Source organism: Globicephala melas, chromosome X (genome assembly GCF_963455315.2).
Source record: "Globicephala melas chromosome X, mGloMel1.2, whole genome shotgun sequence".
Classification (NCBI taxonomy): Eukaryota; Metazoa; Chordata; class Mammalia; order Artiodactyla; family Delphinidae; genus Globicephala; species Globicephala melas.
The window spans coordinates 42677996-42704564 of NC_083335.1; the positions used below are offsets into that span (position 1 = coordinate 42677996).

Below are 26569 nucleotides of genomic sequence, written 5' to 3' on the forward strand. Positions count from 1 at the left end.
GATTTAATGGCAGCTAACATATGCACTTGCTATATGCCAGGCATTTTTCTAATTGCTTTACATATGTTATTTTTGTTTAAACCTTCAAACAACCCTGTGAGGTGGATACTATCCCATTTTACAGGGGGGAATATTGAAACACAGAGAGGTTAAGAAACTTGCCTAAAGTCACACAGCTGGGACAAATGTCAGAACAGGGATTGGAACCTAGACAGCCTGGCTTCAGAGTCTAGTACTTCATCAGTGCACTGCACTCCATCTCCTGTCTGTGCTCAATAGAGTAGGCAAGGCTGAGTGCTGAGAGGGTTAAGAGTTGGGAGCATATTTGGGGCTTGCAAGCGGAAAAGGTGAGAAGACGAACATGAAGAACATGAAAAAGTCAATAACTGAATTTTTATGTAAGGTTGTTGGGAGTAGTAGAGGCCTAGCAGAGGCAGAAACCATTCCCTCAAACATTGTCAGCAGCCTTTGCTGCATTCTAACTCTGGCTACCATTCTGTTCTTGCAGGTCGGCAGTGGGAGTCTTCCTATGTGGTCCTCAGACTTTGGCAAAGAGCCTGTGCAAATGCTGTCATCAGTACTCCAGCCTGGATCCTAGGAAGGTTCAATTCTACTTCAACAATGAAAATTTCTGAATTATAAGAATAAGGATGGCAATCTGCATTTAGCCTCTGTATCTTCAACAATTTACTTGGTCTGGTCAGGTTTGGGCAACCACTTAAGGACAATAACATGTTTCTTTCAAGCCTTGACTCCCTGGTATTCTTTTTTGATTGGACTCAACTTCGTCATCACTGAGCTTCATGGACCTAAGAACTTCAGAAGTCACAATAATTGCAAAGCCCATGGATCCTGTCTCGGGAAAACAACTGTAAATCCTTCTGGAATGCCATGATTGAAACAAGGCTTGATGGGAGACGTGGTTGACAGTTACACAATTTAACTCCAGGTGATTTTGTTGATTCCAAGTGTTACTGTCTCCTGGACTCTGGGTCACATTCTCCTCTCCCTCCCACCCACAAAGAAGATTTCTAAGTAGGGTGATTTTTTTAAATAAAAATTTATTAAAGAATTAATGACAAAACATAATAATAAGCATAAATAGTAAAACAACAAACATAGAATTACCAAGAACTCAATACCTATATAACACTATATACATTCTTACTGTTAAACATGGTCTTATCCAGTGTGAACAGCAATTTATGCTTTACTTATTTTTGCTTGTCAAAAAATGAAGGATTTTCTTCTTTGCTTAATGAATAAATCTTTTGTTACTTTACCTAGGCTCTCCATTTGGGAAAGAAAATCTTGGAAGTATGCTAATCATAATTGAAATTGTATTATAATTGAAAGTCAGTTATGTTGTCATTAGCTTGCATTGTTCTGTTGGAAATAATTGTGAAAACTTGAACTCCATCTTAGGATGATTATTTAGTCAACAAGGATTCTTTATTGCCATTTTTATCAAGGGGTTTTATTAATGTCTAGTCTTAAAAAAAGATAATTTAAAATTTTGACATTTTTTGGCTCATATATACCCATTCATTAAGGAATCATTCACCTAATGACATCAGCAAAATGCCTTTTCTTTCTCCTATTGAAATGCTTTTTATTTATTCCATTCACCTGGCTCTGGGATGTCAGTAGTCACAGTGAAACAGTAGAACGAAAGAAGATCGGGGCCCTTAAAAGAGGAAAAATAATCCACATTTCTTTGTGCCCAAAGACAATTCAAATCACTGGATTTACAAGAATGTTTTTACTGAATCAACATTATAGCACCTATTTCTCTACCATTAAGTGAGCAAAAATGAATAAATGATGATTGTTTCTAATTATCCAGAAACCTACATGACTTGAAAGATTAGTAAAACCAATCTTTTCAGTCACTAGTTTGAACAAAATAAAGGTAGGTCATGAACTCATGGTAGCTAATTGTGTTTCATTTATTAACTGGACATCAGGAAAAAATACTAATGGATGTTTCCATGGGAATAGATTGGGATACCCCTGCTGTTACCAATTTCCCGGATTTCAGCTAATTTAAATTTAATAAGGCTTTAGGAACATGCACAATGGAACCTTGATGATATGGTTCCTACTAGACAACTGTTGACCAAATTATAATTTGATCTTCAGTGAGTTTGATTTGGAATCTTAGTGTTCTTGAAACTTATAATGAGTTCCTAAGGAGAAAGGCTGTACTCTTGGTCTTAATGTCTAAATATATTGACACTTCAAGATATGACTGCTGCTAAAATCAACATATCAAGGCCTAGAATGTTCATGGAAGTAGGCAGAAAAGGTAATGATAATAAATCCTACACATAATCAACATCTAAGCCTGAACTGGGGATGAGCAAGATACCTAGAAAGCTCCTCAGCTGTTTTGAGCAAGTGTTTCTTCCTAGGTTGTAATATCAAGTATCTTATTCAGCAAATTTTTGTTGCAGTAAATGTTTACATATCAGAGTAGAAAATCCCTCAATTTTAATGTCTCTCATAAAGTTGATTATCTTTGCATTCTTTTGCTTCACAGGTAAGCAATATGCTATTACATTCTCTAAGCCTATGGCAGGCTTTTAATTCACTTGACCATAATCCTAACCCAGAGGCTAGGACTCTGTGAACATAAATAGGCTCAGGAGTAGTTCCAGTGGAACTTTACTAATTATTAAGGCACCTCTTAACCTCTTGAGGTTGGCCTGATGGAGAGAAATCATGTTTCTCCTTAATGCCACTATGAGAGAGAATACTAGGCTGGAAGAGCAATAGGTTAGAGCCAGTGGCACTGATTATGTTCACACCTGTTTGAAAGGAAGCAGGCAGGGGCAGGCCTAAAGGGCAATCTCACAGCTTATGCTCTACATTTGGTCCTCTTAAAATAAATGAGAAAAATGTAAAAGTTTTAGAGTTTCTATGTTTTAGTTTCCCAGAATAAATTTGGTCACTGGGTAGGGCTGTAGGTTAGTAATTATTTAGAAGGCAGGATGAAATGTATTTTGTTTGTTTGATTTCTGTTCAGTGTTTATTTCACCTTGAACATGTGAAAAATTAGTGGCTTTCTTAACTTTTAAGGTTGACTACCCAGACTTAAGAGTTTTAAAACAGACAAGAAAATGTCAACAGTCTCTTGTGTTGTTGACACACTCAAACCAGTGATCATACATCATCTTTGTCTTAACTCTGAACTATGCATGTGAATAGACTTGGTACTGACCAAAAAATACATTTTGATATTTGGATTTTTCTAAACTAAATACACTGCTCTCCTAGGTAGGCTCTTTGCATTGTTGGCCTTCTGACCATTTTACAGCTCTAAGCACATGCTATTGTCTCCCAGTAGACTCAGAAGTTCTAGCAAGCTCTCAAAGGGCAAATATTATTCCTGTTGGAAGCAAACTAAGCAGAACTAAGTTCCAGAAAACACTGTTTCTGAGAAATTCTCAAATATCATCAAGAAGAATAAATGGTTAACTTAAAAGGAAAAACAGAGCTATGGCAACATAATATTAAAGTACAATACTGCAGTAAGGGTAGAAAACACATGTAAGGTTTCACCCTTGGTGTTCAGCCTTTTAAAAGCAAAAAGGTCATGTATATCAATTTGCAGTATACTAAAATTGTGTTCAAAGTTTATTTCAAGTCACAGAAAACATACAAACTAAGTCAACAGAATGAACTGATTTTGTTCTGAGAGAAGGTGATGGGAGTCCTCCACCTGGCACCAATTTGAGTCATTCAAGGGTTAGGATGCAGAATTCTTCTTTTTGCAACATTTCAACAAAGTTATGGAATTAATTTCCAGATTTGTTGCCAGGTAGTTTTGAAAACCTGTAAGGAAAAGTTGGGAGAAAGCCATCAGAAGTGGAGACAAAGTTCTCTTCCCCAAACACCAGGAAAAAAAAAGTAAAGGTGGGGGAGGGAGGCTACACATATGAGCAAATCACCAGGGAAAGATCCCTAAGGTATCTGCCTCTTGCTTCCCCAAAGTAATCATCCCTTACAGCGGAGTTTCTCAACCTCAACACTACTGACGTTTAGGGCCAGAGAACTCCTTGTTATTGGGGGATGTCCTGTGCATTACAGGATGTTTAGCAGTATCTCCGGTCTTCACCCACTGAAAGCCAGTAGCACACCATACCCCCTAAAGCTGTGATAACCAAAAATGTCTCCAGACACTTCCAAATGTCGTGTAGGGGGCAAAACTGCCTCTGGTTGAGAACCACTGACCTGATGGTAGTGGTACATAAGCCTGTCAGTGACAGCAGAGCTGGATCACAATGAGCAAGGTATAGGATGGAGGGAGAGCCAACATCTCGGCTACAGTATGCACAAATACCAGCAAATACACATTAAAACCTTCCCTGCATAGAACTACATACACAGAACTACGTGTGCGTACACACACACACACATTAATGCAGGTTTAGTAAAAATGGTAAAAGGTGAATAAGGTCTGTAGTCTAGTTAACGGTAAGGTACCAAAGTCAATTTCTTCCTTTTGCACTATAAACCAAAAAGGTATGTGTACAACAGCTTCCCAAGATGTTATCATTGCAGGAAGCTAGGGGAAGGGTACACGAGGCTCTTTGTAGTACTTTCCCAACTTCTTGTGAATTTTTAATTATTTCAAAATAAAAGTTAAAACAAAAAACCTTGCCCTGTGGTTTATGTGCAAGGCTTTAAAATGAGATATCTTACAAGCAAGAATACACAATGAAAGTACTTTCAGAAACATTTTTACCTCTACTATCCCAAAACATAATTTCCTCACATTGTAGGGAATGCCTTCTCTGGCATAAATAAATTAGAAAAAGTAAAAGAGAGGAATAATTTTTTTAATATATCTATTCCTCTGAATATAACAGGTCTATACTTTTATAGATCTATAATAGTCTATACTTTTACTGAAGAAAATAGAATGCCTTGGGTATCTGGACTAAAAGTGCTGGTCATACTGAAAGTCTACTCCATCCATCTATGACAGCTTCCCATTAAAGTTCAGTCATTTAAAGTCTAGATATAGATATAATGCACATTTCCAGTTTGGATGTTTTAACAACATTACAAATATGGATTAAAATACAATATATTTAGTAAAGACTGCTAGTTAGTGTAAATGAGTTCACTGTCATATGATAATACATGGATGGGAATTATAATAAAGATGGAATAAAAAGCAGAAATTCAAAATGTGATATTCCAACTGATATTGGGACAATGTACATTTTAAACTGTTCTTAGAAAGCAGAATTGTTTATGAAATACAAGATGTTGGGGAAAATTTTTTTAAAAAGAAACGCCAATACATGTAATCAAGTTAGGTCACATGACTATGTTCCTTTTTACCTGACTGATGAGCAAGAAAAATAAGGGCAGCAGTGTACAGCAACCTCTAAAATGTACAGGGACTGATGGCGATGGTGGACATTCACTACCTTAAATTATGTGCTGTAATAGTTTAACCTCAAAGTATTCAATGTAAAATAAATACTGGAAACTGAATGCTTATACGTTTTATTGAAATGGTTTGTATTTTCTTCATTTTGATGGGGAAATATTTTATTTTATTTATGTTATTTTATTTTGGAATAAAATAACAACTGATTCTGGAGGAATATATGATCAAACCATATCAAATTATATCTAGGGAATGAGATTGAGAGGGCAGAGATTTTACCCTGAACTTTCTACATTTCTGTATTTGATTAATTTGGTTAAATTGATCATATGTCACTTTTGTCATTAGGAAAGAAAGGTTAAATTAGATTACAATCCATTCAATAACTGAACAAATGCCTACAGCCTTCCCCTGTCATGATAGGGACTGAGCTACTGAAGGGTGAAGGGTTTAGCCAAGAGGAGTGCAGGTCTTGGAGGGTCTTGTTGGTTAAGCTTGAAAGTATATATCCCAAATGCACGAGGAGCTTGTCTGACTCAGGCAGGGTAAGACTGCTCACCTTTTAAGGCGCTCCAGTAGATTTCTGTATTTGTTCCTTTAAGATCAGGATACTCTGCCTCTGCTCAGGAGGCAGCATGGCGATCTGGTCTGCAGTTAGTTGAAGAACCTGCATGATCAAAGCAGCCTGTGCAGAGGAAAAAAAGGTAGTGAGTTTTAATGATGGCAGCTAAAAAAACACCACCAGCTTCTGTCCAAAAAGGAAGAACAGAGAAAGGATAGTTCACACACAAAAAACAGCAGGCCAAAAAAAAAAAAAATCAAACCAAACCAGAGAAAAAACCAAAACCAGCTGGTGAGAAAAGGCACAATGAAAAACACAAGTACAATGCCTAAGATCAGAAGACTCAAAACAGACACCTTAATGAACCCCAAATTCTTACAGACTAAGGTGACACCTGTGAGCCCTGGGAAGTCTACAATTTTTAATCCTGCTTTAAAAGTTTCTCCTGGGACTTCCCTGGTGGTGCAGTGGTTAAGAATCCGCCTGCCAATGTAGGGACCATGGGTTCGAGCCCTGGTCCAGGAAGATCCCACATACTGCAGAGCAACTAAGCCCATGTGCCACAACTACTGAGCCTGTGCTCTAGAGCCCGCGAGCCACAACTACTGAGCCTGCGTGCCACAACTACTGAAGCCCACGCGCCTAGAGCCCGTGCTCCGCAACAAGAGAAGCCACTGCTATGAGAAGCCTGCGCACCACAACAAAGAGTAGCCCTTGCTCGTGCAACTAGAGAAAGCTCGCACATGGCAACGAAGTCCCAATGCAGCCAAAATAAAATAAATTAAAAAAAAAAGTTTCTCCTTTTCACAAGTTTTAGCCTTTCTATCAGATATGAACTCCCTACAATGGTCAAATATAGAAACAGAAAGATATGCTCATGGGGAATCTGCTATTGTTTTTAGGGATAAGGCAAAAAAGGGAGGAAGAAAGGGATTTGGATTTCCAGGTCAATGAGGCCTGCACACAAAAAATCTACTGGCAGATGAGATGAAATGTAAGATAAGCTGCCATTCACATACATCCATTTAAGAATTTTAGGACCAAGCCCACAGATTCTCAGGTGACAAGATCATAAAGAGTTCTAAGAGTAAAAACATCACTTCCAAAGGGACTCTGAAGACCCAGGACCTCCACATGGTGACTGTGAAAAGAGGACTCCAAAAGACTCGTACATATGGAGGCAGCTGGACAGCATTACTTACCTTCTCATGGTCCTGCGGAGTGACTTGGTTCTGGCCAGGACTAAAGCCACCAGGCTGGCCTCCACCCTGAATGCTCGCTCCTTGCATGCCCGCTCCCTGCATGACTGGGACCTATGTGCACAGAGAGAGACGAAGAGAGATTTTCGGTACTTCTCATTTAGGTAACCAGAAGCCAGTAATAACAGCAATGTGAAAAAATATCTGATTGTGGCTATGAGTTAAAAAAGCAAATTAATGACTGAATATCATTTCCTACTGTTAGCATCAGAAGAAGGCAGGGTTTAGCCAGAGATCAACTAGCAAGTTGACAAATTTCTTACAACAGCTCCAGCATCATCAACAAGTATCACACGGCACAAGTGGATACCATCAAATCAAGCAAAATTCAGCCACATAAGCACAGGGGAAACTGAGGGCATTCTAGAAACTAGCACTCAGTGGAAACAGAAACGAAAGCTGACAGATTCTAGAATAATGTATGCTGGTCCACTGGAGAAGCTACATTCACAGGGATACCACCTACCTCTAGTTCAATCAGACACAGGCCCTATCCCACAAGTAAGGCAGAGATGATCATAATGGCAGAGGCAGAAAGGAGATGGGAAGGCCTCCAGGGAAAGGACTACTATTAGCCCAACATTTGCTTTTTATAACTTTCCTCAGAGAATATGCAGCAGTTGCTTTCTGTTAAATACAGACCAAGAAACACGACTGACCTGAGTTAACAAAGTGCAGTTATATCATGCTTACTGGTACTTAAGATCTTCGATGGTTTCAATGTTTTGGAAGACAACCAGAACCCAAGGAAAAGGCCTCAGAGCACCTAGAATAACTGTTAAAAGGTCCCTATGCCGGATTTATGTTCACACTCAGGCATTTACCCAGAGCTTAGGTGGTACTCTTATTAAATACAAATTGTTAACAAACATGTTACCTGCTTCCCCAGCAGATGAGAAGCAGCAAAGCATGAAAGAAATGTGGATGAACCATTAGGAGCAGATATCATGACAGCAATGTGAAGAGCCAGGTGACAACCTGACAGTGAAGGATACCAGAAACCAAAACAGGAGATGCTATGCTTTCTATTATAGCCTATACAATAATGGGTACGTTTAATGATGACCTTGAGTAATCAAAAATGATCAAAATAATTTTTTGTATCCTGTTTAAGAAGAGAAGGAAGCATAGTATACTTCATAAATGATTTTCCATTAAAATAGTTTAAAAACTTGGTTGAATAATTCTATTATGTGGAACATTCATTTGGATGCATTAACTAATTTCCCAAAGACACCAGAGACATGAAGCATTAGTACAGCTTTGTACAGATTGCTAGAAATTATCACTTTCTGTTCTTTATAAATACTGAATCCGGAGACCAGTCTGAACCTTAATGAGCTGTTACAGACCTGAAAAATCTATGAGAGTAACCTTTTTGAAGCTTCAGTCAATACTAATTTGAGGTACTGTAATGTGATCTAACCATTTAATAATGGCCATTTAAAGTTTCCAGAAGAGCCTGTTCTAGGCTCTCAAGTAATAATACAGCTGACTACATATCCAGGTTTGCTAAGACAGTCCCAGTTTAAGCTTCTGCCCCACAGTAATTACTAACAGCACTCTCAAATGTGTCCCTGTTTGTGGATAGTAAGTTATATAATCACCCTAGTAATAATAAGCCTTTTACCAACAAGTTTCCAACTAGGTGGACTGAAGTTAATTTTAAAATTTGATTTAAAATTATGAGTTAGGGACATATTGTTAGGTTAAAAAACAAGATGCAGAACAGTGAAAGGAGGAAAAAGTAAGAATACATATATATTCATATTTGCAAAAATAAGAATATATATTCTTATTTGCTAGAAAGATACATTATAATAAAAGTGATTATCTATAGGAGATGGGGGTCACAAGGGAGACAGGTACGAGGAGGAAGTGAGGTTCTTACTGTATATCTTTTGTACATGAGTGAATGTATTTTATATATTTATTTATAAGTAAACATAGTAAACAATTTTTTTAAAGTTTGAAGATAAAGTTTTTATTTTCTCTACCTCAGATCTAATTGGCTTTATAGAATCTACTAATGAAAATTATAATAAACATAATATTAGAGTAATAAGTTCGAGTACTAGCAGATAAAGGAGCAAGAAATTATTGATAAATGGTCTTCCAACCATTATTTTCGACATCTTTCTCCAAAGAATTATTGACAGAACTATATAAGGACATCATGTAGTTATTTGTTATTTATCTCCCCACTAGAATATAAGCTCCATGGGGGCAGGACTTCGTTTTGTTCACACTGCTGTATCCCCAGTACCTATAGCTCTGCCTGGTATATAGTAGGTGCTCAATAAATATTTGTTGAACGACTGACTGAAAGCATAAAACCCATTTTTATTATGAGGCTACTGACCATAGAGGGTATGATAAAAATCAAAGCCCACGAACACATTTTTTTAAGTGAAACTTGAAAAACAATAGAAAAGTTTTTTTCTATACATACCAGAAAACAACATATTCATATTTCATATTAGAGAGGAGGGATAGACACACATATACAACGTGCAGATAACAAGACAGAGTAGCATAGCGGAAAAAATAGTGGGTTCTATTCCTTGCTCTGCCACTTTTTAGTTGTGTGAATTTGGATAAGCCACCTGAATTCTTGGGTCTCAGTTTCCAAACCTATAAAATGAGAGAACTGGGTGACTGACATGTTCCATTCCAGCTCTGACAATACAGTTCTCTCTCTTGTGCATACACACACACACAAGAGGGAGTAAGGCACAGAAGCATATGGAAGAGAGAAGAGATAAAGAAGTACATAGAGGAATGAGGAAGTCACACTGAGGAAAAATGAAGGTGGAAGGGCTAGAGTGAAACGAAGGTGTTAGCCGAAAAACAAAACAAAACAAAACAAACTCAGAGGGAAGATACACATGTACTACCTCTCCGCAACCAACTGGAGGGTAAAAAGGATGGAGATAAGAACACATAGACAATTATAGACCACCATTACACATAGCTGGAGAAAGCCAAATAAAGAGAAAGAAGAGATAAGAATTTAGTTGCACAGCTTTTAAGACAAGCATTAGTAAATTGCCTTTCAACTCCACTATTCACTTTAGGCTATGTGATGAAAGTAAATTAAAATAGATTTCTGCAAACCTAAGATCAGCTAAATGACCACTAATAGCTCTTCATATGCTCTAATGCAGTGGTTCTTAGGGTTATACATTAGAAATATTTGGGGGAGATTTTTCAAATTATCCATGCCTAGATTCTACTGATGTGCTCTCTATCCCCTAAAATCAGGGATTCTGCTCTGAATGGAATTTGAAATTGTGGGACAAGGTTACACTTTTGGACTATAATCCTGGTAGTCAGAAAACCACCACCCTAAGGAACAGAGAAACTAAAGGAAGGGAGATTCTAATCTTCCCCAAAAAGCTGAGAAAACAACCCAAATCAGAAAGCAGTAATAATCAGCCTCAATAATCAATTCCTGAATAGATCAAGATTTCACATAGAAGTGACAGTTACATATACCTGTCTGGATCCCTGGGGGCCAACTGTCCCCATGTTAATTGGACTGGGACCCTGGATTCCACTAGGTATAGGGCCTCTAGGGCCTGGGACTGGGCCCCTTGTATCCATGCTTCTGGCCTCCATTCCTCTGACTTCCATTGCACGGGCCTCCATTGCACGGGCCTCCATTGCACGAGCCTCCATTGCACGGGCCTCCATCGCACGGGCTTCCAATCCTCTAGCATCTAATCCTCTTGCCTCCATGGCTCGTGCCTCCATCCCTCGTGCATCTATGCCTCGGGGATCTCTTCCACCTATAAAAAGTTGCAAGAAAACCATTGGGTAGCTACCCACCTTTACTGCAATAATAACCAACAATCAAATAAACGTTCTGTATCCCAGATTGGAGCCTAAGACAGCACGATCATCATGAGCCCACAAATACCAGTCAGCCTTGTGACGTGGTTTCCCCTCACCTCTGCCATCCAATGGTGGACCCCTCTGATCTAGCATGGGTCCTCTTGGCTCTGCCATTAGAGGTCTGGGCTCAGCTAACGGCCCTCCTCGCATCTCATGTGGGGGTGGGCCACGGCTGTCATGGCCAGGGACATGGTGCATGGGCGGACCCTGATGAGGTGGTCCCAGGTAACCTCTAGAGATGGAGAAAAAAATGTTATATTTTAAAACAGAACAAAACAATAAGAAAAAAGTGTCAACCAGAAGATCAGTAAAATTAGATAAAGAGCTGATGCAAACATCAGTCTACAAATACTAAGAGAATAACACAAAACAGGTCAAAGAAAAGCTATCGAGATGTAAATCCATGTATTCTAGAATTTCGTATTTGGTCAGGGCACTCAAATTAAGGAGGAATGAATGGATATCCATTATATATAATGAATACGCAGTAGGGTGCTTAAGAACATGGGTTACTGTATGGGTTCAAATCTAGGCTCTATCATTTATTAGCTGTGTGATCTTGGGCACATTTGCTTAACTTCTCTAAGCCTTAGTTTCTTCATCTGTAACATGGGACTGATATTAGTATCAATCGCACAGGGCTGTTGTGTGGATTTAGTGAGATGATCTGAGTAAAGTACTCAGAGCAGATTGAGAGGCATAATCCCCACTAATACCAATTATTATTATTATTATTGCTATTATTAGTATTACTACTAACAATAAGCAATATAATTTTTTCCTGTTTAGATATGTGTGCTAGAATTTCCAATTTCTGAGGATGGAGTACCAATGGTTAGTTCAAAATGACACACTCAACTACATAGTTCTGCCCAGGAAGTGCTTCATCTTGGACAGTGGCCATGAATATTTATTTATCTTTTGAAGTAAGCAAACAGGCACAACTGGTATGAAAAGACTTTGTTCTCAAAGCAAGCGGAAATTCTGATTCCTTCAATCTTTTCCTTCTGTGTCAGTGCTTACCTAGGCTCTACCTCTCCAGTTACAGAAAGTAAAGTGCCTCCGCGTGGGTCATTTGGAGCATCTCCCAACAGACCTCGAGGAGTTGGGACGTTGGCAGGCAAGGGCCCACGCTGCATAGCTGCTCTGGGGTCTTGCATCGGCACTGACAGGGAAACAAATGGGGAGGTACTGCTGTGAAGGACATGTAAGGCAAGAAGAAATGACTCTATATGCCACTGACAACACAGTTCAGACCCCTTAGAGTGGGTGAAACCTCACCACAACAGACTTCTCTTGCAGCTCAAGAACAGAAGCAGGGTATAGGCAGAATTTGTTCCATGTCAGAGGTATGGATGGAATTATGTAAAGAACAAACTGGGGAGCAACCTGCCAAGGCCTAGCACTGCAACCTGAAGAAACTGAGGCTCCTGGTTTTGCTTATAATCAATCTTAGTTCAAGGACCAGAGTCACAAAAGAGAGGTAGGGCCTTGGCATATGTGAACACTGCCATGGCTCTGCAAGAACCTGCTGTCTCCTTACAGACTGCTATTCCATCCAAGCCTCCTGACACCAGTAGGGAGGGAGTACAGCCTCAGACAGTTGCCCATATCATCCATGTTCTCTGCCCTGTGTGAAGAGGTCAATCTTAGGCTTGTCGCCCCAAAAGGAAAAAAATGAAAAAACAAAAAACCCAAAACACTACCCTTTTGGGTTCCGAATGTGAGGATGACTGCCAAGCAGCCCTTTACCTCTCAACGTCCCACCCTGAACACCACAAGCAAAAGGAAACCCGCAGATACAATGGGTACCTTGGACTCGCTCAATTGATGCAGGCCCGGTGGGTCCCACGGGCGAGTGCTGTAGGGTTCCTAGGTGAGCAGTAAGTTCAAAAGGAGAAAGAACAGACACTTAAAATAGCTTTCACACACACGCAGAGGCACACAGACAGTGGAGATTTACACATATAAGTTAAAGAGCCAAGAGTTCATTAGCTTGCCCTGGGCTACAAAATCTTCCTAAACTATATAAGCTTCTTTGGGATCTGAAACTGTTCTGCTTTGATGAGATTGCTTCCTAAGGTAAAACCTGTGGGCCACTGATTTTATTTGGGCAGGAATAACCAGCCACTTTCAATTTACACCTCTCCTACTGGGATTCCCCTTAAATCTTATGATACTATGAAAAAGAGAAACAAAATATAAAAAGGATGCTTCTGAAACTCCAGTTAGGCAAAGAAGGTAAACATATTTTCATAAGCAAAAAATGAAAGAAATTGCACTGAATCTGGAAGGCAAGATTTATTCTGGAAAAGCCCATTAACAGAAGTGGCACAGTATTATTTTTGTCATAATTTAAAGCACAAAAATTTCTGCTATCAAATGGGGAAATGCAGTGAATGAACTTTAGACAAAGAAAGAGAATATTACTCCTCAAGAAGTACTCTGCCACTGTAAGTTTTTGATAAACAAACATCATGACATCAGCAAATAAAGACTAATAAGATGACAAGGGTGCCAACACTAAACAAAGGTGGCAGAAGGCAAGAAGAAGTCTCTTCTTAAACATCTCAATGTCTCTTTTCAACATTACAAATGTGTAAAAGAAGCATGGATTGCAGGAAAAGAATGACAAACTGGGTACAAATGAAAGATTCTTGCTTCCTCTGCTGGGTACTAAAGGAAAAGTATAAAAGAAAAGTCTCATTTTGTCTCTTCATGAAGACATCCTTGATATACCTTCAAAACTCAAGTCATTTCCCTTTGTTAACTTTTGACCAGAAAGGTGAAGATAACTGTATCAAGGAAGATGTCTTGTGGAAGTGTGTATTAAACAAAGTTTGATTTACTGATGGCTGGGGGAGAGGTAGAGGTATGACTGAAACTTCTAGTTCCTTCTCACTACTGCAAAAATACTTTGGGGCACATACATGATCTACTGATAGCAGCTGAGGGGGGTGGGGCACAATAGCATAAAAGCATGGTCTGCTCAGACGAGGTGTCTGGACAAAGAGCTTGTTCCATTGTCAATTGCCTGACAAGATTATTAGCTCTGTCACTTTAGCAACCAATATCAGTATACAAACCATAAACAAGGAGTACAGTGCATAGGCCTGTATCTTAGTACTTTGCTTAAAAAAAAAAGGGTTTTGGGGAATTCCCTAGCAGTCCAGTGGTTAGGACTCAGCACTTTCATTGCCATGGCACAGGTTCAATCCCTGGTTGGGGAACTAAGATCCTGCAAGCCACATGGTGTGGCCAAAAAAAAATCAATTAAAAAAAATTTTTTAATGGGTTTTACTTATAGACCATATGCTAATAAGAAGTAACTTAAGCTTCCCTACACTTGTCCAAAGCAGTTCTTTCTCATCACAAGGACACAATGAATAAGAACAGAAGACACTGGAAGGAAACAGAAGCAGTGTGATTGACAGAAAGAGGATAGATTTCAGAGTCAGGGACTTTGGAATCTTAGCTCTGCCACTTATTAGCTGGAAAAGAAGATGAATGCACCAAGCCCAGGCCACGTTACTCAGATACCAGTATTTACTTACCATGTCCCCTTGAGGAAGTAACTCAGAACTCTGAGCTTCCAGCTCTTCACCTGAAAACTGAGGTGCTGCCACCTAACTCACAAGGTTGTTTATGAAAATTAAAGTGCATGGCCTATAGGATGCGCTCAGTTTTGTTAGTTCCTTCTGTTTTCTCACTCTCTCTCTTCCTGATATTGGTTTCAACCGAATCACTGCATTTTCTTTTCTTCAAACTCCAGTAACATAGAGAAATAACGTGGACATTTTGGAGCGGCTGCCACTGTGGTATCCAGTGTTACTGCCACAGTATAACATACACTTACCAAGCAGGCTTCACAGACCTTTGACCCCCTCCCAGTTTTCTCTGGGGTTTAAATTTAGTCTTCCACATACCCAGTCACATATTACATGGTCATAATTAAAATTCCTTACTCAGATCTCCATGTAAGTAGAGGCATTAAACTATCAGGGAAAGGCGACATAAATTAAATAGAAACAAAGGATCAATTTGCTTCATCATCAATTCTTGTAGAGCTGGGCTCTGAATCACTAGATAGAAGTCGAGACAGTGCTGCCCAACAGAATTTTCTGCAATGATGGAAGTGTTCTATATCTGCAATATCCAGTATGGTATTCACTAGCCACATGCGGCTACTGAGCACTCAGAATGTGGCTACTGTGAATGAGGAACTGAGTTTTACATTTTACCTAATTTCAATTTAATTAATTTAATATTTGAATAGCCACATGTGGTTAGTGGCTGCCATATCAGATAGTACAGATATAGAACATTTCCATGTCTAGTCCACATTAATCGGACATTAATATTTATTTACCTTGTCCCCGCTCCATGGACACTGGTCCACTTCCTGGCATTCCAACCTGGGCCTGCATTCCTCCTAGAAGATAAAGGGCAGGAAAGAAAAACAAATTGGGACAGTGGGGAAAAAATTTGGACAGTGGCTGAGTTAACAAATTTCCTCTTTCTGCCCCACAAGCAGAAACCTATACAGGAAGATCATAAGTACCACTAAATGCAGTTATACAGAAGATGGAGTTTGTTACTGTACTTTAGCCATTGGTGACAGAAAAGTGAGTTAAAGAAGAATTCGTAATCTCACTGGTTACCAAAACTTTGGCAGGGGGCTTCCCTGGTGGCACAGTGGTTGGGTCCGCCTGCCGATGCAGGGGACGCGAGTTCGTGCCCCGGTCCGGGAAGATCCCACATGCCGCGGAGCGGCTGGGCCCGTGAGCCATGGCCGCTGAGCCTGCGTGTCCAGAGCCTGTGCTCCGCAATGGGAGAGGCCACAACAGTGAGAGGCCCGCGTACCACAAAAAAAAAAAACTTTGGCAGGGAGTTCTGTAATACAGAACAATGGCACTTACCCATGTACCTCCTCCCACAGGAGGCACTACTGTTCCCAGTTTACTTTGTAAATGGGGGGGTACACTGTTGCAGTTGTGACAAAGATTTGTGGGGGCACGCCTGGCATTTTATGAGAAGCCAACAGGGATACTAGATGTCCTGCAACGTATGAGACAATTCTGCAAAATCCAGGATTACCCTGTCTTGCAAAACTTTCAAACGTCTTGCTAAACATTCACACAAATGAAAACCTTTTTATAGTCATCTAAACTTAAAACTTGTCTGTTTTATTTGTAAACAAAGCGCTTCTTTGTCCAGTTTTTACACACACACACACACACACACACACACACATTGAATTTTCCAAGAATGCAATTACTGAGTAAATTATGGGTATTGTATCTTGTTTTGTTAAGAACTTTACCAAGAGTTTTCATTTTCACCATTCAGAAAATCACATCATCAATGTCAACAGTCCTTGTGGTATCTGAATTGCCAAAACAACATACCTGGGTCTGTCTTTTACTTTTATAGTATTGGTGCAAGCATCTGACTGCTATTTATTGTTTTCTAGTGTAGCTGTGCTTGAATACTTGCGTATTTATAATATTCTTTTACTATAAATTAATTTCCTTTTACTTCTCCTTTATATTATAGTTAGGGTAACTATACTGATTTTTTGGAAGCCATGTTAAGTATGCTATGTCACCTGTGCATTTCATTTCAGGATAGTAAAGGGTCACTGCAAGATATGTTACAAAAAGGAGCCACTGGGTCTAATAGTGTTGAGAATGACAGGTCTGCTCTAACCAGCAGGGCTATGATTGCTATACAAAGACTAAACATGTACCATAAGTCCTTGTCTGGTCCTTCCCACGTAGCAATAATTCTGTTTTCCTCAAAGGAACAATATATGCTGCGAGTGGGGAGAAAAGACAAGCTGAACTGTTTGCAGTTCATTAATACTCACCTAAAATACCCAAGTACAATACATGTCACATTCTCTTATCCCATTTAACATGCCAGGCACCAAAGAGCCATGAATTAAGAACCTGAGTCTGTGCTAGCCCTACCAATGCTACTAAGTAATTGTCATTTTGAACAACTGATTTGATAAAATTAACATACCCTCAGGATTCCTCATCTGTCAAGTGAACGAGTTTATTTAAACAGTGTTTTCTCAGAATGTGGTCCCAGACCAGCAGCGTCAGCATCACCAGAGACTTGTCAGAACTGCAAAGCTTAGAGCTCTACCTCAGACCTGCTGAAATGCAAACTCTGGGTGTGGAGACCAGCAATTTGTGTTTTCATAAGCCCTTCAGGTGATGCTAATGCACACTAACATTTGAGGTCTAAATGATTTCAAAGCTCTCTTCTAGCTATAACATTCTATGATTTATTCAGACCACTCATCAAAACAATACAAAAATTTAGGATCTGAGGAAAGCAATGGCAGAAGGCAATATGGGTAATTTATCATACTACACTATCACATAATGGCACTTTTATCTATATGGACTAGCTTCCCAGAAGTAGAATTGGTGGGTCAAAGTGTATATGAATTTTTAATGTGAGACTACTTTCTTAAAAGGCTTAAAAAGTTCACATTTCCACCAGCAATGTATACTACCACTCTCCCCACCAATATTAAGTGTCATCTCTGAAACTTTTGCTAGTAGGACGGGTTTAAGTAAAGTGAAATCTCGTTATTTAATTCGAAATCCCCTGAATATAAATGAATGTTTATTGCCATTTGGATTTGCTCTTCTATGATGTGCTCTTCTATGAAGTACCTACTCATTTTCTTTGCCTACTTTTCTACTAGTTTGTTCCCTCTTCTCATCAACAGCCGAAGAGCTTCGTACAGGGTATCTCAAAAATTGTAGTGAAGTTTTAAGTTTCAATAACTTCAGAACTATAAATGCTACAAACGCATAAAAAATATCACTTGAAAATTCAATTATTTAAGTTTCTTTTACACTTACTTTCAACTTTTGTATTTATTAATTCCCTCTTCTTGGTACCTTGGGTTTTTTAAAAATTATTTTTCTAATACTTTAGAACTAGCAGAGTTCCTTTATTCTTTAATAAGGCACTTAAGGGTATTCATTTTCGTTTAAGTACTGCTTTCACTATTTCCTGCACTTTTTTGTATGAAGTGTACTACTTTTTGTTGTCTTTTAGATAATTTATAAATATCTTTTTATTTTCTCTTTTAATTCAAGGATTACCAAGAATATGTTCCTTAACTTTACAAGTAAAGGTTCTTTCCAGTCACCTTTAAATTATTTATTTCTAACTTTATTGGCTTATAATCAGAGAATGCAGCCTGTAAAATCTCTACATTTTAAAATTTGTTTTTATTTTATGGCTAAGTACATGGTCATTTTTTTAATGGGGGGAGTATATTTTCCAATCAAAAGATATAAGGCTCCCTCTCTATATTAAATCAAGCTTATTGATTCCATTATTTTATTTCTCAACATCCTTACTTATTTTTTGTCTACAGATTTTTTTGTCAGTGTGGTCTACAAATGACAATGATACACACTGTATGTTAACAGTTCGTGATTGTTAACTACAGAAATGGAGAGTAGACACTTTTATAGCAACTTGACATTGCTGTGACATCCAAGTGCATGACATGTACTTGTCTCACTGAACAGGGTATAGACCAGTTTGGGTGTTTTTCAACTCATGTAATGAGCTGCATATGTCATGGGTTGCACACTTGTTATGTGTAGTAGGACCACATTACAACTTGTGATATTTTAAGGTAAGCTAGGTACCTATAGCACAAAAAATGTATAAAACACAGAATCTATTTCTTTCAATAAAAGATAATTTAAGTTTAATGGTAACTCTATAGGATAAGTGAAAATCCCTTCTCCCATTCCCTGTCAACTTAGCTCTTTAGACTGGTTTCTCTATAAACCAGAACAATTTAAGGCCAAATTATTGCCCATTAGTTGTGTTGTAGTCAATCTAACCCAGATTAGATAAATTAACAAGAAGTGAGTTTGTTGTGCAAAAAACTTTAAATACTGATACACATCGTATGTTCATACTGGTGTTTTATATGAGGAATCACCTATTTCACCCATAACTTTTTAAGTTATGATTGTTAAATGACGAAAAGCTACAAGCGCAATATTAATTCCTATATACACAATTTTAGTGAACATATTAGTTTTTAGAATTCTTTTTTCCTTTTGTTGTCTGGTCTAATTATATTTCATGAAATCCAATGTTATGTTTGTTACATATAATAACAAATGCAACCAGGCATTTTGCTTCTGTTTTTTTTCCCGCATGTACTTTTTAACCTAATCTGACAGTCTGGCTTTTAGTGGGAGAATTCAGTCCATTCACATTTAGCAGAATAATGACTATATGAGATTTTATTCCTTCTACCTTAACTCTATGTTTATTATTACTTACTTCACAATGTAATTTTCTTTTCTCTATATTTGCTGGCTTGGTGTAGTTTCCATTCATTCTATTTTTTCCCCTCATTAACTTGGAATTTTACTGTACTTTTCCAATTTACTGTTCTTTCCTCTGCTCTCATAATCAGACATATAGGATGTGTATATAAGAAATCAACTACTTCTTCCACCTAGGATATATACTGCCTAGCTATACATTAATTTAATATCAAGATCTCGTTGCCACATAATAATTTGGCTACACTATGCCATTTGCTATAACAAAACTCTAGCAAAATACCAAAATGGTGAAAATTCTAAATGAAAACGTACCTCCAGGAGCTAAGGAACCAGGTCCAGGTCCTGTTACAGTGGCTGGTATCTGCCCTGGTGCTGCAACTCCAGCCTGTAGAGAAGCTTGCATCAGAGGAGGTGCGCCATTGACATGCATTCCACTCTGACCAAGAGAAAAACCAGAGTATGTATATGCCCCTGTGAAGACTCAACACACAAAGTCTATGACCTTAAATAACTCTTCAAATTGACACCCCCAAATAGTCTACCAAATACCCTTTTCTGACAGCACGTCTCATGCAGCATTAGATTTATAACACACTTTGAACAGAAGCTGCAATACATGCAATGAGCCTGGTTACACAGAACACAATTACGACAGACCGTACTATAAAAGCAGAGGTTGACAAGTCTTATCTGTGTGGTGAGGCCATATATAGCACCTATTTGTTGACTTAGAGACGAGGGCCTGGCAGTAAAAGTTTAAAAAAAAAGTGCCTTGAATGCAAGAAGAAATGAGGACTTAAAAAAAAAAACAAAACAGAACTGCTGGTAGTCTACATTTTTAAGATGAAAAATTTTCTTTGACCAATCTTTTCTCATTGCTGTCCTCAGAAATAGTTCTACTTGGGAGGGGGATGTAAAATTTTTCTAATGCTACATTAAAGCTCCGGAGGAAAAGGGAATGTTATGTTTTCATTTGTGTATTCCCAAAAGAACTGAGCAGCCCCTTGGAATAGAAAAATAAAAACTAAGATATATATAAATATTTAAAAAATTACATATATTCTCAGAGAACACAAACAAAACTCTAGAATAGAAAAGAGGAAACTGTAGAGTGAGGTGGTTAAGAGAAAACAGGTTATGATGTCAGACAGAACCAGATTCAGATCCTGGATTTGCCACTTAGATTGTTATTTTTGGAGCAGTTAACCTCTCTGGACCTTAATTTATTTCCTTTCTATTTCTGAAAAAGTATTTATTGAATCAGAGCAGGGGATAGTAAACTATGACCCATGGGCCAAATCTGGCTCACTGCTTGGTTTCATAAATAGTTTCATTGGAATGCAATCATGCACATTTGTTTATGTACTGTCTGTGGTTCATTTCACACTCCAATGGCAGAGCTGAGTAGTTAAGACAAATTCCACGACCTGCAAAGCCAAAAAATATTTACTATTTGGCCATTTAGAAGATGTTTGCTGACCCTCACCATAACTTTTGTATGAGCCATCCAAATTGTTTACCTCTGCCCATCTAACAGGTGAAAAATGATAGCTTATTGTACTTCATTCACATTTATCTTATTTTGAGGCTGAATACTTTTCATACATTTAATATATATTTGTATTTCCATTCTTATGAACTGTTCATGTCCATTGCATAGTTTTCTACTGGGTTATTGGTAATTTTCTTACTAATTTATAGGAGGTGTTTTTTAATATGAAAAATTTCAGACATATAAGTTGTATAGAGAATAAAATAACCACATAGCTTAGGAAACAAATCACATACATAATTGAAATCTCCTGTATGGTCTTCCCCATTGCATCCTGTATCCCCTTCTTAGACAACCACTTAAGAATTCTTATAGATGTTTTGAAATTTTATGTAAACCATTACATACTAAACACATTCTTTGCAACTCACTCAACATGTTCTTGGGATATGTACAGACACATACATCCTGTATTTTGGAAATACTTCCACATTCACTTATTTTCACTTCTGTATGGCATTATGTTTTTGAGTTACCTGTGTTGATACCATGTATCCTAGTTCATCCTAACTGCTATATGAAACTACATTTTTGAAAGTCATTCACGGTGACACATGTAGTTTATTTAACTGTTGTAGAGTATTTCATTGGATAAATATACCACATTTTCTCCATTCTTCCATTGCTGTACATTTAGGATGTTTCCAATTTTTCACTATTAAAATGTGGCAATAAACATTCTTGAATATGACTAATGGTCCTTAGGTAATCAGCCTGCTGTCCATCACGTGTGTGGCAAATACTTTTTCCCAATTTGTCATTTGTCTTTGGTGTTTATTTCTTTTTCTCTGTTCAGAAGTTTTTCAGTTTTCAAATATACCAATTTTTCATGGCTTCAGGGTTTTGTGTCACACTTGGAAAATAAGCTTTACTTTTTTCATCAGTGGGAATGGAGATAAGAAGAGTGCCGACCTCATACAACCACTCTAAGTATTAAATGAGACAATGTATATGGAATAACAAAGTGCCAACCACAGTGCCACACATGCACATATACACAAAATCAGCTTATAAAAAAAGGGCATAAAGGAAGGATCTCTGTTTTACAAACTTGGCACTAAATCTGTATTCATTCAGATGTCATGTACTCTGCAACCCTGTTAACTGCTTTTATGCCTGGAAACTGAAATTATCATCTCTGGCTGCTCACCATTCTTCTTCCAATATATCCTCCTAAAATGAAAATGACATTTTCAAGGCAGTTCAAAAATGTTAAGGGATAAAGTCCTACCAAAGACTGGGCCTGAGGGGCCTGAGGATTCTGCTGGTTCATCGACACATTGGATCCTGAGCCAGGTCCGGTGCTGTGGACTGTCTGAGGGTTGCCTGCAATCAGTGTTGGGATATTTGTCTGGCGATGCAGAATTTTCTAAAAAAATGAAAAGACAAATCTATGAGCTGTCTGTTTCTACCCCACTCAAGGTTTACCCTAGCATTTCCATAAAAGAACCAGAAGCACTCACCAAGGCAATTTCTGGATCCACAATTCTCATCACTACCTGGGCTTGTAGCAAAGCATAAGCCAGTTGAGGGTTCTGAAGCAACATGTTCCGTGCTTCCTGAGGACTATTCTGGACACAGAGCTGTGAAGATAAACAGATTCATCATCAGGTTCAAAACTTATTACTCAGAAATTGACAGTGATTTAGAGCTATTCCCATCTGAGAAATGTAATATTCAAGAGGCTTTTAAAGCTATTATCAGTTTTTACATAGCACACAAAATCTTGGTCATGGCAGGCAAGAGAAGGAAGAGGCATTTCAAATACCATAATACCACCATTTAGGAAAAAAGCCACATTTTAACATCTACATTTGATATCTATGGGCCACAAAAACCCTGCCAGATTGTGTAGGTGTGTTTGTGTACAAAAAATGGAAAGCTCTTTGTATGAAATATACAACACACTGTGCACATATGGAATACTGAAGGTGCAAGAAATGTTGGTCAACAGGCACACTTTCTATTTGAGCTCAGGAAATCATTTCCATTAACTCAATGTTAATTTCCATTAACATCAATGACTTCTTGAAGAGTTGATATGCTATGATTTTCCATAACCTAATGCCTCCTCTTACCTTCATTTGTTTCATCAGCTCAAACATCTGCTCTGGTGGAAGACTGGCAACTGCTTTGCTAATGGACTCAGGGGCATCCTCAGGACTGATGGTCTCTCCATAAGGTGACTCAATGACAGGGGCACCAGTGCCAAGGCCTGATTGGGAAGAAAGTACAAAAACATTAAGGAGGCAAATTAAAGAGCTAAATCATTTCAAGTATCTACTTTCCAGGGTTGCTGTAAGGACCTGTTGATAACTTTAAATTTTCTGGAGCTTAGAAATAAGTGACTTGCAGGACTTCTCTGGTGGCGCAGTGGTTAAGAATCCGCCTGCCAATGCAGGAGACACGGGTTCAATCCCTGGTCAGGGAAGATCCCACATGCCACAGAGCAGCTAAGCCCGTGTGCCACAACTACTGAGCCCACGTGCCACAACTACTGAAGCCCATGTGCCCCTGAAGTCTGTGCTCCACAACAAGCCACCACAATGAGAAGCCTGTGCACTGGAACGAAGAGTAGCCCCCGCTCAATGCAACTGGAGAAAGCCCATGCGCAGCAACGAAGACCCAACGTGACTAAAAATAAATAAATAAATAAATATTTTTTTTAAAAAAAAGAAAAGAGGGCTTCCCTGGTGGTGCAGTGGTTGGGAGTCCGCCTGCCGATGCAGGGGATGCGGGTTCGTGCCCCAGTCCGGGAAGATCCCACATGCCGCGGAGCGGCTGGGCCCGTGAGCCATGGCCACTGGGAGAGGCCACAGCAGTGAGAGGCCCGCGTGTCGCAAAAAAAAAAAAAAAAAAAAAAAGAAAAGAAATAAGTGACTTGCAAGTCTTTTATTTCTGTGTAGGAAAGTGACAAAGTGTATTTTCTACTCTCAAAGGAAAGCTGAGACCAGGATTGTATAGATGAACAATGTTAACATAAATTAGGGACTAGGGATATCCATTTCCTTTCACAAGTCATTTCAGGAGCAAAAGTTTCAAATAGAAAAAAAATCTAATTTCAAAATGGAATTTCTGGATCTATTACCTCATGAAAAAAGCCATGAGAATGCCTCGGTATCCCCATCAGTTACACATCTGGCAACATAACAGGAGTGGCAAACACTAATGACAGACATAGTTAACATAACTAATGGCGTGGTAAACCTGTAATTCATCTTCAACTGGAAATCAACTCCTTGGCAATGGAAGGACTTAAGTCAACTTTACCTTATTTCTCAAAGATACACACTTCCCTAATACAGGTACCTCAGGTGGGTCAGGTAAAGAAGCTGTGTGGCTGACAACCATTTCAGCAGATGCTAAAACATATCATTAAGTGGAAAATCTTCATTGTTACATCTTTACTAACTCATGTTGCACACAGCTTGGGTTTATACTCACTCTTCAGCTCTTCTTTGTTCTTTTCGCTGGCAGCATTGTCCACTCGAAGTGCTCTCCCACTGAATTCGCGCCCATTTAGGTTTCGCATGGCACTAAGTGCTGTCTCCTGGTCTTGGTATTCACAGAAGCCATAACCTTTTGGCTTTCCTGTCTCCCTATCATATACCAACCTGGAGAGCAGAACCAAGTGTCAGGCACAAGTGTTACATACACACAGGGTTCCCACTAACATTGCCATGTTCTAATTTGATCTACCATAAGACAAATAACCTTATCGCTCTGTCTCACTGAAATACTTTTTACACATCTTTTTAAGTGAAAAAAAATGTATCTTTTAGTAAAAATGAATGTGAATTGTATGATATGTGAATTACGTCTCAATAAAGCTGTTACAAACAAACAAGAAGAATGCATGTGAAAACTCACCAGTAAAAGGCTTGCCATTATTACTAAGGGCCAAATTTGTGGTGATTTTAAAGAAACTTCCACCAAGTGGTAAAAGGGGATCTCACCTGAAACTAACAACAGGTCCAACCTCAGAAAAGATGTCCTTTAATTGCTCTTCAGTAGCCTCATATGGAATGTTCCCCACTAAGGAAGAAAATAGATAACATATCAAAACTCTGAGTTTGTAACCTAGATCTTTAGTGAGAAAGTATCTACATATATCACTGAAAATGTAACAACTTAGCACAGGGAGATCAGCTAGGTGGTTTGTGACCACCTAGAGGGGTGGGATAGGGAGGATGGGAGGGAGGGAGACGTAAGTGGGAAGAGATATGGGAACATATGTACATGTATAACTGATTCACTTTGTTATAAAGCAGAAACTAACACGCCATTGTAAAGCAATTATACTCCAATAAAGATGTTAAAAAAGAAAAAAGAAAATGTAACAACTGGTTCAAATACAGTGTTCCTCCAATCCTGGTTCCACCGTATTCCCTTAGACAAGATTTCAATCCTGTCTGCTGACTTTATTTACAAGAGAAATAAACCAGTTAGACTAAACACAAAAGGTGTAGGCACTCCTAAGTATCAGTTCTCAGACTTAACTGATATGTGTTAGATTTTCCTTAACTATGGTGAAAATAAATACTTAGGCATTAGTATTTACCTGAAGGTGTTTAAGTCTTATCAATAACTACTAAAAATGTCAATATTATAATTTTTAAAGCCGGCTCATATGTCCGTATTTCTACATACACACGCACTCAAAGGAGAATGACCATGAATGTACTGGAGGATGTTTAAAAATTGTTGTAAATCAACTATAGTTCCGTAAAAAAATATATATATATATATATTCTGCACTGTTTTGTCATGTTCCTTCCAAAAGATGCTTTAAAATCACCACACATACTTTAAAATAAACAACTTATTTTGGCTGAAAAGATTACTCAGAATAGACTCCACCCTCTTTAAAATTTCTTCGATGAGGTCTTAGTCTTTCATTCATTCATTTATTTACAATCCACCTTAAGACGCCGGGTAGTCGCTACCACTAACGACGAACTAAAATGTAACGGGGAAAAAGCAGAGGATGAAAGCCCTTATGAGAGGGCGGGAAGTGGACACAAGGATCTATACCCTCAGCACACAACCTGTATTCTGGGACTGGGGGTGAGAAGTAGTACGGGACAGTTGCCATGAGCCCTCGCTTCTGGATAATAATTGAAGCTCATGAAAAGAGAAACGCATATAAGCTGAACGCTGGTGTAACTTCCTCAGCCACATCGTGAAAAGGCTGCGAAACCTCGGGGGAAGGGGAGCATCACTTTGCCCACGAGTCCACCAGGCTGGCCGCCTGGGATAGGCAGGTCGAACTGCAAGCCCCGCGGCGATGTGTGAGGTGCAGGGGGGCATTCCTCGCCGATCCCTGTCTTTTTCTGTCCCTCCCCGATGCTTGGCTCCACCGAATTCCTCTCACCAAACACCGAACGTAGAGAACGATCCACCGCAGGGTCTCTCACAGTCAAACCCGCCATCGCTCTCTTCCAACGGCTTCCGGTGCGCCAGAGCACACTTCCGTACGGCGCGTGAGCCCAGCGCCGAACACGCTTCCGTACGGCGCGTGAGCCGGAAACTCCTGGGCCCGAG

The 26569-nt window shown here is 38.9% G+C and overlaps 2 protein-coding genes across 7 annotated transcripts in view; one reads left to right on the forward strand and one right to left on the reverse strand.

Annotated features, from left to right (window-relative positions):
- NOX1 (NADPH oxidase 1) overlaps positions 1-2558 on the forward strand; it is a 35108-nt gene extending 32550 nt beyond the window's left edge. The window contains 1 exon segment of the mRNA XM_060292447.1: positions 509-2558. Within this exon segment, the coding sequence (XP_060148430.1) occupies positions 509-635 (127 nt within the window). The 3' untranslated portion in view covers positions 636-2558.
- CSTF2 (cleavage stimulation factor subunit 2) lies at positions 1067-26488 on the reverse strand. Of its 6 annotated transcripts, none has more exons than XM_060292445.2 (16): positions 26400-26488; positions 24982-25060; positions 24470-24639; positions 23104-23240; positions 22489-22608; positions 22257-22394; positions 19786-19858; positions 16875-16940; positions 15495-15557; positions 12938-12997; positions 12149-12290; positions 11182-11357; positions 10727-11019; positions 7172-7282; positions 5967-6092; positions 1067-3837 (listed from the first exon to the last, which is right to left on the reverse strand). In XM_060292445.2, the coding sequence occupies exons 1-15, from the start codon at positions 26455-26457 to the stop codon at positions 5970-5972; spliced, it is 1809 nt and encodes a 602-aa protein (XP_060148428.1). In that variant the 5' UTR covers positions 26458-26488; the 3' UTR covers positions 1067-3837; positions 5967-5969. The 6 variants fall into 6 exon arrangements, with proteins under 6 accessions (XP_060148428.1, XP_060148427.1, XP_030696386.1 ...); XM_060292444.1 differs by having other exon boundaries at positions 19786-19909; XM_030840526.2 differs by lacking the exon at positions 12938-12997 and having other exon boundaries at positions 19786-19909.
- Positions 26489-26569: the final 81 nt, after the last annotated feature.

Excerpts from the sequence above, each read along its gene's own strand:
- CSTF2 (XM_060292444.1), bottom strand. The coding sequence starts at position 26,457 with ATGGCGGGTTTGACTGTGAGAGACCCTGCGGTGGATCGTTCTCTACGT. Across the intron at positions 22,395-22,488 it reads TGGATCCAGAAATTGCCTTG|AAAATTCTGCATCGCCAGAC; the intron begins GTGAGTGCTTCT and ends TCATTTTTTTAG. Across the intron at positions 11,358-12,148 it reads ACTGGAGAGGTAGAGCCTAG|AGGTTACCTGGGACCACCTC; the intron begins GTAAGCACTGAC and ends CTCCATCTCTAG.